The sequence below is a fragment of the Jaculus jaculus genome, chromosome 11, assembly GCF_020740685.1.
Source record: "Jaculus jaculus isolate mJacJac1 chromosome 11, mJacJac1.mat.Y.cur, whole genome shotgun sequence".
In the NCBI taxonomy this organism is placed as follows: Eukaryota; Metazoa; Chordata; class Mammalia; order Rodentia; family Dipodidae; genus Jaculus; species Jaculus jaculus.
This window is the reverse complement of record NC_059112.1, coordinates 60,445,122-60,459,943: the sequence shown is the minus strand read 5'-3', so window position 1 is coordinate 60,459,943 and position 14,822 is coordinate 60,445,122. Positions and strand designations below refer to the sequence as shown.

General features: G+C 50.1%; 1 protein-coding gene across 16 annotated transcripts in view; it reads right to left on the bottom strand.

Annotated features, from left to right (window-relative positions):
• Positions 1–1,080: 1,080 nt before the first annotated feature.
• The window catches only part of Ablim2 (actin binding LIM protein family member 2), a 137,599-nt gene continuing 123,857 nt past the window's right edge, over positions 1,081–14,822 (bottom strand). For all 16 annotated transcript variants that reach the window (XM_045130015.1, XM_045130005.1, XM_045130011.1 and 13 more), the window contains 3 exons: positions 14,698–14,705; positions 14,423–14,503; positions 1,081–2,683 (listed from right to left, as the gene is read on the bottom strand). In XM_045130015.1, coding sequence (XP_044985950.1) covers positions 2,570–2,683; positions 14,423–14,503; positions 14,698–14,705 — 203 coding nt within the window. In that variant the 3' untranslated portion in view covers positions 1,081–2,569. The remainder of the gene's footprint in view (positions 2,684–14,422; positions 14,504–14,697; positions 14,706–14,822) is intronic.

The window sequence follows — 14,822 nt, the reverse complement described above, 5'->3', positions numbered from 1 at the left end:
ACTACATAGTTAATTTCAGGTCAGCCTGAGCTAGAGTGAAAACCTACCTCAAAAAAACAAAACAAAACAAAAAAGTACAAACTGGGGCTGGAGAGATGGTTAAAGAGCTTGCCTGCAAAGCCTAAGGACCCATGTTCGACTCCAGATCCCACATAAGCCAGACACACAAAGGTGAGGCAAGCACAAGGCCACATATGCCCACTAGGTGGCATAAGCATCTGAAATGTGATAGTAGTGGCTGACACCCTGTCGTGCCAATTCTCTATCTCTATCTCTCCTCTCTCTTTCTGTCTCAAAAAAAAAAAAAAAAAAAGTAGAAATTGTGTCAGGCATGGTAGTGCACATCTTTAATCCCAGCACTAAGAAAGCAGAGGTGGGAGGATCACTAATCATTATGAGTTTGAGGCCAGCCTGAGACCAAATAGTAAATTTCAGGTCAGCCTGGGCTATAGTGAGACCCTACCTAGAAAAAAAAGAAAAGAAAGAAAGGAAGGAAGGAAGGAAGGAAGGAAGAAAAGTACAAGTTGTATGTTGGGTAGGCTTTGAGAAACCCCAAATCCACAAGAATCATAACATCATTGGAGTGAGGTTAGTGATTACAATGAGATAGGATGGCATTAGTTCTCCCCTATAGGATCCCTATCAGCCTCCTTGTTCCTTCTGGCCCTTTCTCCAGCCCTGTGCTCATCTATGACCATCCACAAAAGCTTCTAATCTTGTGAGAATGTTGCTAGCATCAGCATCCTATGCTTTAGGAAGACCTCCTGTCTTTGAAGACTAAGCCTGGGAAGCACCCTCTCTGAAGTATCCTCTGATCTTGGGGTACGAAGAGGAGAGTCCCTCTGGACCTGTTCTACACGGTAATGGTCAGCTTTCCCACCCTGGCTATGGCTTTACTCCTTTCTGCCGTTGGCACTATGCTGCGTCTCCCGGGTCAAAGCTCTAACCCTTGGGTGAGGGTCCCTTGCCAGGGGCCTGCACTGCTCTTTGCATACCTCCCGGGTTGCCCCACACACTGCTTACAGGACAACCCCCTTCATCCCATGCCTTCAGAAACCAAACATGCTCTGCACAAATGTCTTTGTCCTCTCACAAGTTACAGTTACCCTTTATTTTCCCAGGGATCAGACATGACAGCACACGATTAAAGACACAGGGGTTTCCAGTCGTGCACGCCCAGATTGCTAAATGGCGGGAGGTGGATTAGGTACCAAAGGTTCTCGGTAAGCAAGGCTGGTGAGAACCTAAATGCCAAATGGGACTGGGTGTGTTCCAGTATGTGAGGAAGCTGAGGAGGGACAGCTAGGGTACATTGAGGACATCATTGTTTATGTATCCCATGGCAAGTGCACCCATGACCCTCATCTGACTACAGACATGCATGCCTGACACCAGGGGCCCCAGTCAGCCAACCTCCCATCCCAGATGTTTGCTGGATGCCCAGATCTGAAGAGATACCACCTCTGTCCTCTCCTGGAGGCTTAAGAGCTATGTCAGGCTGTGCATGAGATTGTTCTGGGCATGTGTGGTTCGTGTCACAAATGGCTAGTGTGAATGTCTACACCAGGAGGAAGGAAGGTTTGTGAGGAACCAGGCTGCAGTGGGAAACCTCTATTCTGGGGCTTTGGCCATTGTGGGAGTTCTTCTCTCCAATACTTGAAAAACTAATGATGAAAACAGGTAGTTACCTTCCACATGTATTTACAGACGGCACTACTTAGCGGGTCTGTCATCAAGGCTGTCTGCGTGACACATACAAAGGAAAAAGAGGAAGGGAAATGAATGGGAAACCATGCCTCCAGGAACACTGAGGCCTGGAAGGAAGCACAGAGGCCTGCATGGCAGGGTATAAGGTGAGGCGCTCCCCTTCCAAGGGACCGTAGAACTAAACTCTGCATATATGTCATCTTATGTGTAAGGAAGCTATACTTTTTAATAAAATAAAAACTTCTGTGTTACTTGAAAGATATCACATAGGCATCGAAGGGGGTAATCTGGAAGAAGCGCCGGTGCATACAGCACTGGCAGTGCTGGGGGTGCCCAGTCAAGTTGACATTCATCCTCCAAAAGAGACTCATCACAAATGGCTACAAAGATCACAGCCTCATATTCAACACTGCTCCCTGGACCTCTGCCTGGCTTCCTGCCCCAGCCTGGCAGCCAGCCTGCCTGCCACAGAGCACGTGCTCTGAGGAGCTGAGTGCTCACCACCCCTGCCGTGTCAGGGTCTGCCACCAGCAAGCCGCTCTCAGCTTATGCCCCTACCACCTCTCTACCCAACTGCCTAGTATGAGGGTGGGCACCCCAAGGAGGCCTGGGTGTTCTGACTCATCGTCTTTGATAGTCGCTGGCTGTAGCATCGCCTAGATGCTAAGCCTTAGTGGGAAGGGGTGAGTCAAGCGGACACTGTGCCCTAAACTACAGGTGGAGCATCACGGGCACACAGGGGCCACATCTACTGAGGGCCTCCTCTTTCCCCAGCCCTAGTCCCCCAGGTACCCCCACCTGCCCCACGGACACAGAGAAGCAGAACAAGGTGCAAGGAGGGGTTTTGGGGGGCTGGCGGCCTTCAGAACAGCAAGGCCTTCTTCTTGAGGTCGTTCCTCTTCCACAGAGCCAGGCGGTCAAACTCCTCAGTGCTCATCCCAAACACTTCCCGGAACTCTTCAGGCGACAGGTGTCTCTTCAAACAGGGAAAAATGGGGTACAATAAGTAGCTTTGCAACAGTTTCTGAGAAATAGCTTTTGCTAAAAGGCACTAATCCTCACTGGGCCACAAGAGAACTAAAAGCGGAGGAAAACCTGGCACCTCTGCCTCATTCTATGTCTTTCTCCTTTACTTTTCAGGTCCTGCTCAACTCTGCATGTAAGCACGTTAAGTATTCAAGGAGTGTGTCTGTCCAAAACTCAGTAATACCTAACCTGCCTCAACCAGCATGAAAGGAGCATCTGCCTAAAAATCAGTGATTCCTAAGTTACCTTATCCTACCTAAGGCTGAAGGCACAAAGAGTGACTAAAGGAGTTTACTGTCAGTGTTTACAATGTCCTGTCCCACCTCTGAAAAGGAACCTGAAAGTCTCAGACATTGTCCTAATCCTGTGGCCATCTTGGATTCCAGGAGCCTCACAGACACATCACCCCATGATGAGATCACCCTGTCCCCAGACACCATCTCATGGGCACCACCAGCTGGTCCCTCAAGCAGAAAGGACTCCTTCAGACCACTTTGCAGAGCCAGAACTGAGATAATCATCAGCCAAACCGCACCTTGACCCTGAACACTTAACTCTGCATGCCTCTCACCCTGTCTCAACCCTTCCTCTGTTTAAACCTAAAGCTCACGTCAGTGCCTGAAGATGGTCTTCCCAACATAGCTGCAGATGAAATCTCTTCATCATTACCCATCTCTTTAATGGGCATATTGGGATGGGCAGCCAAGTCCAGTCTATCGGGACCCAGAACTTTGCAGCAATGCACCCACTGGGCTAGCTGCTTGCTGTGGCTCTCCACTGAGGTAGGTCTGGTACTGAGGCAGGACTGGTACTGAGGCCTGGTTGCCTACTTTGCATTCTTGACCCTCGAGTGGGTCTCCAGTTGCCTCTTTTCAGTGACAGACACAAGCCCAGAGGACCGAGGCTTGGACAGGAACCAGCACAGAGCTGCCCAGTACCCTTGACTCCAAACTTCTGCTGATTCCTTCTCTGAAGCCAAGTTCACAACAATATCCTGAGAGGTCTTCCATCTGCCTGGAGCTCCTTATAGATCTCTGTAGGTGGCTTTATCTATTACTTCACTGAACTGTCATAGCTGCTGCTGGAAAGCAGAAAGCAGGAGATGTTTACCCCATTTCCTGGCTGAGGAAGCTAAGAGGTGAACAGGCAGTACAGAAGCTTAACCAGACCAAGGCCATGGCACAAACCCTCTCTAGCCTTGCCTCTGGTGTGTGACTGCAAGCAGGCCATGCCACTGAGCCCAGCTCTCAGGCTTGGGTACCATGGGAAGACTGCATAACTTGGTGCACAAATGCCTGGATGCCAATGCTTCTGGGGGCTGCATGACTGAGATGGTCTCTGGGAGGCTCAGTCTGGACACCTGTACTATGGTTGTCCAGAGCCCACTGCCTGAAGTCATGGGCATGAAAGGATCAGTGCTGGTCACATCCAGCACTAATGCTGCTTGGGAACGTGCTCATGGATACTGGCTGTGTTCATGGTGGCCTGGGACAGTCAGGCAAGCACCTTGATGCCCCTTACCAACCACTATATTGAGCCCCTCCCTCGCCCATGTCTGTCCCTTTGCTCTCACATCTGGCTCTCACAGTGGGTTCTGGGAAATCACATCTCCACTGGGCATGGTGGAACATGCCTGCAACCCAAGCATTTAGGAAGTAGAAGCAGGAGCATCAGGAGTTCAAGGTCATCCTCAGCTAGACAGTGAGTTCAAGGGCAGCCTGGGATAGATGACACTCTGTGTCACCCCCACCCCAAGAAAAAGAAACCACCTCTCATCCATCAAGGCATGGCTCTGGTGGGTTCAGGCACCCTTCCTGAGAAGCCTCTCCAAGAGTCTTGGGTTTTCCTTGTGTTGCACTGTTTCCCTCCCAACAGGTAGTCTGAGAAACAAGGAGGCTGGGCATGGGTGTGGCTGCAGGAGGGCAAGGGGAACAAGCCCTGCCCAGGATGTCCTCTTGCACATACCTCCCAAGCGTGGCCTTGGGGCAGATGGAGAATGAGTAGGTCATTCCTCAACAACTGAGCTGAGCAGTGACTCAGCCATCAGGCCCCAGGTTCAAAACAGAGGAGGACTCACATAGGTATCTGAGTACCCACAGTCATGATCCTTCCCAAGACTCAAAGGCAAGAACATCTGGGTGACAGGCAAACAGGGAGTAACAAGAAAAAATGCACCCCAGCCACACAATATAGCACTATTCAACCCTAAACAGCCCCCAGGTTCTGACACACGGGCAAGTCAGACAAACCTCAAAGAACCCAGGCCAAGTGACAGAAGCCAGTCATAGGCCACATACTGTGTGACTCCACTCTAAGAAATGTCCACAGCCTGCAAGCCCACAGGGACAGAGACAAAGAAGTGCTGCCATGGGTGGGAGGAGAACAGGATGACTGAGATGGGTGTGGGTCTTTTCTTTTGGGGGTGATGAAAAGGTTCTGGAACTAGATGATGGTGATGGCTATGCAACGTTAATGAATGTAGAGAATGCACTGAATCACACACTTAAAAGTGGTAAAAATGGTGAATTTTACCACCATTAAAAAGTAATTCTTGCCAAAAATAAGGAACAGTTTCCTCAACTGGGGACATTAATACTAAAGGTCATTGAAATAATCAAGGCAGAAAATGGACAAGAGAGAGCTGGGTGTGGTGGAACATGCCTGTAATCCCAGCTCTTAGGAGGCTAAGGCAGGAGGAGTAGCAGTTTGAGACCAGCCTAGGGTACATAGCAAGTTCAAGGACAGCCTGTGCTACATTAGACTTACTCTGAAAGATGGGGGGAGGGATTTGGTAATCTCTGAAAAGTATAGACATTGATTGTGGCCATTTGTGTCTTTCATAAGTCACTGAATCTGTGCAGTAGTATGCATGGGGTTTGGGAACCCAGTTTGGGGGATACTAGAGGAGAGAAGACATGACATCCCAGTCACATTTACACACAGATGGGCACACCCATTGACTCGGCCAGCCTCCTCTAGGAGGCTCTTCACAGACATAAACTATCTTGAATTTGCAAACAAGGAAATAATTCTGGGTTGCATGGGGTTGTACTGAAAAACCTACCCCCAGCTCAGAGACTTAGAAAGCCAGTCAAGACACTGAGCGTGGTGTTCAACAGGGTCATGTCCTTCAGGTCCAGATTCCACTCCACCGCGTTATTGTGGATCTCGCTCAGTGAGGTCAAGGGAACAGTAAGAGGAACTTTTCCACTTCTACCATTACCCAGTCAATATTGATCAAGTGCCTATGATACACAGACCTGCTCTAGTCCCCCAACAGTCCCCTGATAGACCTGCTCTCGTCCCCTGGGAACCCAGGACGCAAGGTGCTTGGTAGGGCAGGATGAGAGTAGTTAACATGAAACATGAAAAAGAACCAGAAATGGAAGGGTCATGGCTCACATTCCTACTTCCCTGCATTGTGTGTTACTTCCTACTCAGCCCAGGCTTGCAGATAAGGTATGAGGCCAGGCAAGGAGCACACAGTGATGTTGGTAGCAGAAGACACGCTAATGGAGGGCTGGCAGGATTGATGTGGAGCAGTGCCCAGGGCCTTTGCTATCTATGATCATGTGGCAGAGAAGATGGGAAATGAGTAAGAGTGGACTCTGGGCTTCACCAGGGTCGGGTCTTTGCTGATGACTGAGATGGAGGAGGGAAGAGAAGTAGGGCCAAGGTCACCCACATCCACAAAGCTGGGGAAGGAGAGAAGGGTAGACAGGAGAGGTGACACCATGTGCTGCACACCATAAGAGCCTCGGAGGATGAGGACAAGGCTGGTGGGTGAGGAGCAGGACATGGGGAGGGGGATATGGGACATGGTGGCACTTGGGAGGGGTTCAGGTTGGTGTGGTTGGGTGGTGGCCAAGGTGATGGAGGGAGCATCTGTGTTATTAATTTACCATGCATGGTGGCAGATGTTCTCCAGGACAAGGACAGTGTTATCTGGGTATTGGAGTCTCTAGAGATTCCAGGAATGGTCAGAATGGTCAGATGACAGCAAGAGGGACAGCTAAGGAGTGTCTCAAACACACAGGCTGGTCATGAGCCCAGGACTTGGAGGAAGGAGGGAGGAGGGGAGGCTAAGCTGGAGTCCCAGTTGAACAGGCCAAGTGAAAGAAGCCAGTCATAGTTCCCAATCCTAGGACCTGACCTAAACACTGGAGACTCGAGTACTTTTCAGACTGAGCCCCACCTGAAACCTATAAGACTAGCTCATGGGTGCAAGGTCTAGGGTCCTGCATTTGTCCCCTGCCACCCCCGCCCCTGGAGAGGGTGATGTCTCTGGGTATGGAAAAGTTCAGATTCAGAGAAAGGCCTGCAGCTAACAGCATCCCCCACACTCCTACTCCACCATGCCCCCAGCTTCAGACCTGAGTCCTCATTGCAGAGGGCAGCCTAAAAATCAACAAGGATAAGAGCAGCCTGCATCTGGCAGGGGAACTTTTTGTGACTTCTGGTAAGGAATGGCTCGGACCCAGAGGTCCAACTCACCACATGCCCTCCATAAAGGGAGGAGTGTGGGGTGCCAACGGCTGCAGAGGCTAGAAAATCTGTCTGATCTCCATCACTACCTGGTCTCCGGCTCCTGAAAGCCCCTCAAGTGCCTGCCAAGGCCAAAGGCTCTTTGGGAAGCTGCAGGAAGGAAGCCAGGTGCCTTGCCCCTGGGAATTCTGCTGTCCACTGGCACCCGTGGGTTCCTGGCACAGGTGGTTGTGCCCTTTCCACTGTGTCACCACCATTCCTCATCCCATAGGTCCTGACCCAAATAACACCTTTTCCAGGGGCCTCTTGAGTTGTGCTACTCCAGCAAGCACTAGAGCCACACCACGTCTCATGCAGTGAATCCTGGCCTACTTGGCTGGCTCTCAGCTCTAGGGAGTCAGCAGGGCCTCTTTACTCACTGTGCCTTCTTCCCTCTCCTGGGGACAGTACATGCTGGCTATTGGTAACCTGCCCCTCTGCTACCAGCTCCTGCCCATTGCAGCACCAAGGCACTCTCCCTGCCACTTGGCCTCCACATGTATTCTGTCCACTGGCTCCAACCACATGAGCATCTTTTGCTTCTGCCAGAAAGGGCCAAGGAGCTCAGGCCTCTCATGGTTACCTGTGATTGTCAGGGGTCAGGGTGCTCGGTCCTTTTCTTTGGACAAGTTGAGTGTGTTTGAACAAGGAAGAGAGACTTAAACCACAAGGTCTTCACTTCCCAAGCTCAGTCCAGCCTGGGCTTGCTGCACATGAGAACATGTGTGATGAGTCTCAGCACCTGTGATGAAGGCCCTCAGGAGACCACAGCCCCTGCAGCAGCCTCCTCCATCATCTGACCCTGTTAGCACCTAGCAAGTCCCCTACCCAGGAGCCACCAACCCTCGAAGGAAGCACCAGACATGGCTCCAGATCTCAGAGCAGGCTGGAGCCTTTCTAGCACCTTCCTGCCTCCACTGTATGTTCCATTTCAGCTGGATCCTGGGGCTGGTGATGTGGTCAGTTAGGTGCTAGTGCAAAGGTGACTGGTGGCTATGTCTGTAAGCATACCACCCTAGAAAAGGTGGATGGGCCTCCCCTAGGGGGGTGAAGACTATAAGTGCAAAAGTGGGGTTTCCTGAGAAAGAGGAAGCTGGCTCCAAAGCCCTCAGCTCCCTGGGTTTCCAAATTTCAGAACTGCCAGCCCTGTACTTCTGTGTGTCAGCCTTCATGTAAGTTCTTCTCTATGTGTATGTCTGTGCATGTATGTGCCTATGTATGCAAATTTACACATATCTCTTATTTAAGTATGCATGCATACATGCATTTATTTATCTATGTCAGTTTCCACTGCAGTAATAAAATGTATCAGTAAAACAAAAGGAGGAAAGGTTCATTTGGCTCATAGTTTCAGAGGTTCGTTGGTTCTGCTATTGCTAGACCTGTGGACAAGACATGGTGGAAGGCATGGTGGAGCAGAGCTGCTCACCTCATACTGCCAAAAAAAAAAAAAAAAAAAAAAAGGGGGAGAAAGAGGGAGAGGAAGAGAGCAAGAAAGAAAGGGAGGAAGGAGAGAGAATATCTCTCTAGGTCACACCTCCAGTATCCCTATCCCTGAGCATTTCCCTCACTTTTCAGTAGAGCCATCTGCTCAGCCCTCAGGACCAAGTCCATCTGGGGACCAAACCTTTACACATAAGCTTTTGTGGAGGATATTTCATAGCCAAACCATAGCACTATGCATGTCTCTGTGCACACATGTATGTATCATGTATGCCTACAGAGATGTGGTGTATTTTTTTTAGTGTGTGTGTGTGTGTGTGTGTGTGTACAAACATACCACAACATGCTTGTGGAGGTTATACTCTTCAGGCTTCAGTCCTCAGTCTTGTTCCTGTGAGGCAGAGGCTTTCGCCAGGCTAGCAGTCCTCTTCCAGCTCGTGCTGGATTCTCCTGTCTCCACCTCCCTTCCTGCCTTTAGATATGGCTGGGATTACAAATGTCTGCCACAGCTTCTGGCTTTTTACATGGGTTCTGAACTCAAGAACTCATGCTTGCAGGGCAACACTTTATCCACTGGGCCATCTCCCAACTCCTGTTTATGCTTATGTATTTGTTTATGCCAACATGTTGTTTATATCTATGTATGTGTGCATTTGTGTGTGACTATTCACCCATGTATTTATATATGTTTCTAAGAATGTCACACAGCTAGACATTATAGAGACTAGATTCATACCAGGTCACCATGAATCCAAGTGTTCCCCTTTCCCAGGATGCTAGCCAGGGTAGCAGAAGCCAATTCAGGAGCAAAACAATGCTGCTGTTTGGTAACCAGAGAGGCTGAAGGTAGAAGGCATAAGGAGTGGCCTCAGACTAGAACATGTGATTCAGCCCTTTGGACTGAGAGCTTCAGGGTCGTGTGTCCTCAGAGCACACAGTGGGCAGAGACACCTCAGGCAGGGAGTCCTTGCATACAGCAGCCAGGAACTTGGAATTCAGATCCTCCAGGACAAAGATTCCGCATCTGAGGACAGGGCCCCATGCAGCTTCTATGGGAGTCCCCTGCTGACTTTTGCCCTACTCACTGGCAGCATAAGCTTCATCTGACCCTGCAGAGTCAAAGAGGATGGTCACATTTTGCTCATAACTCCCTGACACCGAACACCCACTGTGTGGAACAGGCACCTGCATGGTGTCTCTTATTGCTGCCAGGTTGGGTGTCCCAAATGCCTTTGGCCAGGTCTGAGAGGCCATAGTGTCTGTCACTGCCAGTCCAAGAACATGCTCCATTGTAAGAAACACCACATCCCCATCCCACTCAGACCAGCTGGAAACAAACCTGGAATGCCCCTGCTCTGCCACTATGCATCCATCATTGCTAAGTCCTGTTATCTGGACCTCCCCAAGATGGCCTGAACCCACACCTCACCCTCAGCCTATGCCACCCATACCCTGTCCAAGAAACCATCATATTTTGCCTGATAACCCGTTTTACCCCTAAATAGCCTCCCTGTATGCATGGAGCCAGCCTACATTTAACAATGCAGCCATGGGCCTGGTAAACCATATAGTCCCCATCTTAAATGCTGCTGTTCTCAGACTAAAAGCCAAGCTGCCTGGCACGGGCCTACGTCTTCCCCTGCACCTGAGTAGGCCCAGCCTCATAGCTTTCTCAGGATTCCTCAAACACCCCAGGTATCTTCCTGCCTCGAGTCTTTGCACATGTAGTTTGCTTTCTCTGGAATTCTCTATCTGCTGTCCTGCCTCTTACTCACAAAACTTACATGCACTTGCGCACACAAAGCATATATACTTGCTACACAGTTATAATTTACTTATTTCCAGAGACAGAAAGAGAGAGAGAATGGGTGCACTAGGGCCTTCAGCCACTGCAAATGAACTCCAGACATGTGCACCCCCTTGTGCACATGTGCAACATTGCATACTTGTGTCACTGTGTGTCTGGCTTATGTGGGACCTGGAGATTCAAACATGAGTTCTAGGCTTCACACAGGCAAGGACCTTAACCATTAAGCCGTCTCTCCAGCCCAATTTATTTATTTTAAACACACACTCACAGGCCCATATTCCTGTCCTTCAGAGCCCTAATGTATATATGTAGTTATGCATGCATATTTGGACAATGGGTTGAAGGAACTGTGTTTCTCATATCAGACTGTTTCTACCAGGGCAGCACTCAGGCCCAGATTTGCTCACAGGCCTCCTCTGTGGCCTGATCAGTACCAGTGATTATTTATAGAATAAGTAGAAGACTCGGACACTCAGCATGGGACTGAGAGTCTATGACAATGGTCAGTAGGCTGGGATGGACACTGAAAAGCTACAGAGAACACTATCCATGGACTCTTCCTGGCACATAATGATTCCATCTCCCAGCCGGCTTTGCAATGAGTATTGTCATGTGACTAGCTCAGCCAATGGTGTGTAAGCAGCAGCACTGTTCATTAGGGCACAGGCTGCTCTTGGGACATGCAAGAAACCAGTATAAGGCCACTTATAAAAAATGTCTGTGTCAAATTTCAGTGAAGGGCTGGAGAGATGGCTTAGCGGTTAAGCGCTTGCCTGTGAAGCCTAAGGACCGTGGTTCGAGGCTCGATTCCCCAGGTCCCACGTTAGCCAGATGCACAAGGGGGCGCACGCGTCTGGAGTTCGTTTGCAGAGGCTGGAAGCCCTGGCGCGCCCATTCTCTCTCTCTCCCTCTATCTGTCTTTCTCTCTGTGTCTGTCGCTCTCAAATAAATAAATAATTAAAAAAATTTCAGTGAAAATGTAGGATGTCACATTATACTGTGTGTCCTCTTATCCAAAAGATAACTTGTTTATCATCAGTGTTTGTACAAGAAAAGCCTTCTGGAAGCTCATCCATCACTCCAGCTTTGAATTGATTTTATTTCATTTTAAAACTAAATGTTTGGTTTCCCTACATAAAAACACCAGAGGTGCCTTTTGCTCCTGCTGGGAAGCTCCCACCAGTCCTGAGCCCGAGGCAAGGCTAACAAGCCAAAGAGGAAACAGGAATGCACCCTAACTTGTAGTAAGTGTTCCAGTTTCTCCTGGATGGGTGAGCTTGAGGGGGAAGAATGACTGAGAGCCATACCCTTGCAAGACTAAACCAGCCTGGGAATACAACTCAGGTAGAGTGCTTGCTTGACATATGTGAAGCTCTGAGTGCAACCCCCAACATTCCAGATAACTAGATATGATATACCTATAATCCCAACACTTGGCCAGTAGAGGTACAACGATCAAGTTCAAGGCCATCTTTGGCTATATAGCAAGTTCAAAATCAGCCTGGACTACATGAGACTGTCTCAAAGAGAAAAAAAAGATTAACTGACTCCTCAGGCTTCTATAGCAGATCCACAGAAGTCATTCAAGGTACACCTCACCCCAAAGGAAAACAGAGTCCTGGAAGGCTCCCAGGTGGTCATAGGAGTAGCTGGTCAATGTCACCTGAGATCTGAGATGCCTCCTGGGGTTAGGGCACTTAGAGCACCTCCAGTAGTTTATGAGGACAGCCTGTTTGGAGGAACAAATAGGAGCTCTCTGGGCTGGTCCTGATCTTGACTTGTGAGCCACCCCAGTGGCTAGCATCACCCTCTTTCTACAGCAGCAGTGCACCTAGGATGGTACAAGGGCCCAGCTATAGCAGGAGCCCAAGATGCTCCCTGTGGGCCCCTTGGTGCTGGTGTCAGCTATAGAAAGGGCTGATGTGGACACCACCTCTGCTCACATTTGACATCTAAGGAGGGCCTCTCAGGACCCAGTGCTCAGGATCACAGGGCAGGCAGGACTTCATAGGTATGAGGCAGTACTGTTTGATTCCTTGTCCCACAGGTGCCAGCCCTGCCTGCAGAGGATGTCCGTGCCAGCTCACACAGCTTCCCTGCTGCCTGTCCCTCCCATAGATGATGTGCACACTGCAGTGTATGAGAATGTTTCAGTGGCCTTTCTCTTTTGCAGGGTGAGGTCCAACTGTCCTGCTAATTGGCCAGCTTTGGCCCTGTGGTTCCTTGACTGGTACAAAAGGCATACCATGCACCTACTTGATGCCACTTGGTGAAAACTTGTGCTGTCCCCTCCTTGTAGTGGTCACTTGCTGCCTGTTGCCCAGCACCCTCTTTCCATCTTAGGTGGTAGGCCTCAGGTTCCTCCAGAAGTTACCTGTGTCCTTCCAGCTCAGTGGCATTAGCACCCACCTTAGCTCCAGATCTAGGTGGGGGATGAACTGGCTAGCTGGGTGCTGTGTCCCCTGGGCCAAACTGGTTGATTTAGAGGTGGGCATAGTGACCACTCAGGAAGTGAGTGAGGGCTTCACAAGAACAGATGAAGAGGAGAGGTGGGCCTGTAGACCTTGGGCCTGAAAAGGGAGGTGAAAATATCTCCCCAGAGCCAGCACTGTGGCCAGAAAGGACTAGAGTTTTACAGACAGACATTGCTTGACCAAGCTACACCTGAAGTCATGGGAACAAGTATATTCTTTTTCTGTGTAAGTTATTCTGGGTCAAGGGCCTATCAGTTACAACCCAGAAGGTTGAAGTACTGTGTAGCAGCCACAGCTGTATCCTCACTACCTTCTTACGGTCACTCTCTGCCCAGGGACTACCATTCTCAGGAAAAGGGCTTCACCTGACTTCTGTCTACACAGTGACCTAGGCAGGTGGGTCTGTGTCCTCATCTGAAGAGTGTGAAGATGAAGGCTCAAGCACATATGGCCACGTAGCCCAGGAAAGCTGGTGCTGCCACTATGACACCCTGCCTTCCCAGGGCCACAGCCTGCAGGCTCTGGCTGGAAGCCTCTACTCATTGTTTTCCTCTCTGCTGCCTATGAAAGCACTGATTGTGTTTTAGGGCCATCTCAAGCACTTTCTCCTCAACACAGACTGGATCTCCCCATGCCTTGTGCCCAGCACACACGGTCCCTCCAGACCTGTCTGTCTTGCTTTAGTGGCCAATCCTTGGCAGACCTACCTAATGGCTCGGTCCATCCTCCCAAGCCCTGGGCACTACCGGGGCACTTAACTGTACGTGTGCCTACACGTCCATCATCCAGCTACATACAGAGCCACTGTCTCAAAAGCAGGTCAGGTAGCATTGGACACTTGTACAGTACCTTATATACTTCCCAGCACGGGGCATAGGTGGACCATTGGCCTCTGCCCTTAGAAGCCTGGCAACCTCTCACCCCAGGGATAGGCAAGAAAGGGAGTGTGTTCAAGGCTCAGGAGGGGACCCCTCCACCCTGCTCTGGTACTGCTGACTATTGAGTGGTTTTAAGGACCACAGAAACATGGTACAGGGTACTTTGGCCTTGGTGCACAGTAGGTGCACAACAAAGTTTGTTTTTACAGCCAACATGACTACTGACTGCCATATGGAAACACACTCGCTTCCTCAGATGTGTTCCCTGTTCTAAATTTACAGAGAGCTGAGCAGCTGTGACTCACCCAGGGCCGTTTCTCCACGGCAGGACTGGAGAGGACACTGAGGGCTCCTTGCTGCTGCCCAGTCCCCGCCCCCATCCACAAGCCAGGTCTGTCTACAAAGCTAGGGTAGTTGGTTCCAGAGCCATATTCCTTAACCTTTGAAGCTTTCTAGGTCTTGACCCTGAGTTCTACATTGTCCCAGGGCAGCCCTGAGTCTGACACCATGGTTGAGGCTTGTGGAAAGTTACAGACACAGAACTTCCCAGCCCTCCTTACCTCCAGTCGCGTCCGGTCCACATCTTTGGGCAGTTTCACGCGGATTCGGTTTGTTACAATGAGGGAGTCATAAGGGTATATCTACAAGGAAGAAACCATGGGGTCACCTCGAGAAGCAAATCCTACTAGGTCAGAGTTGGCCAAAAGGAATACATACTTGCATGGGCTTCAGACATGCACACTTCATAGGAAAAGCACAACAAAAGAAACTTTTAACCTGGGCAGGTACAGCACACATGGTGGAAGAGGTCGGTAGCGTGGGCAGCCTCTCTTACCTTGTACTCTGTAACAGAAAGCAGAGAGCACAGGCCAGTTCAGTAAGCATAAGAACCCAGCCCAGGGTGGGAGAAACCCCCTTCTTAGGGGACACCCATGCCCCTTGCAGTTTTCTCTGTCATGC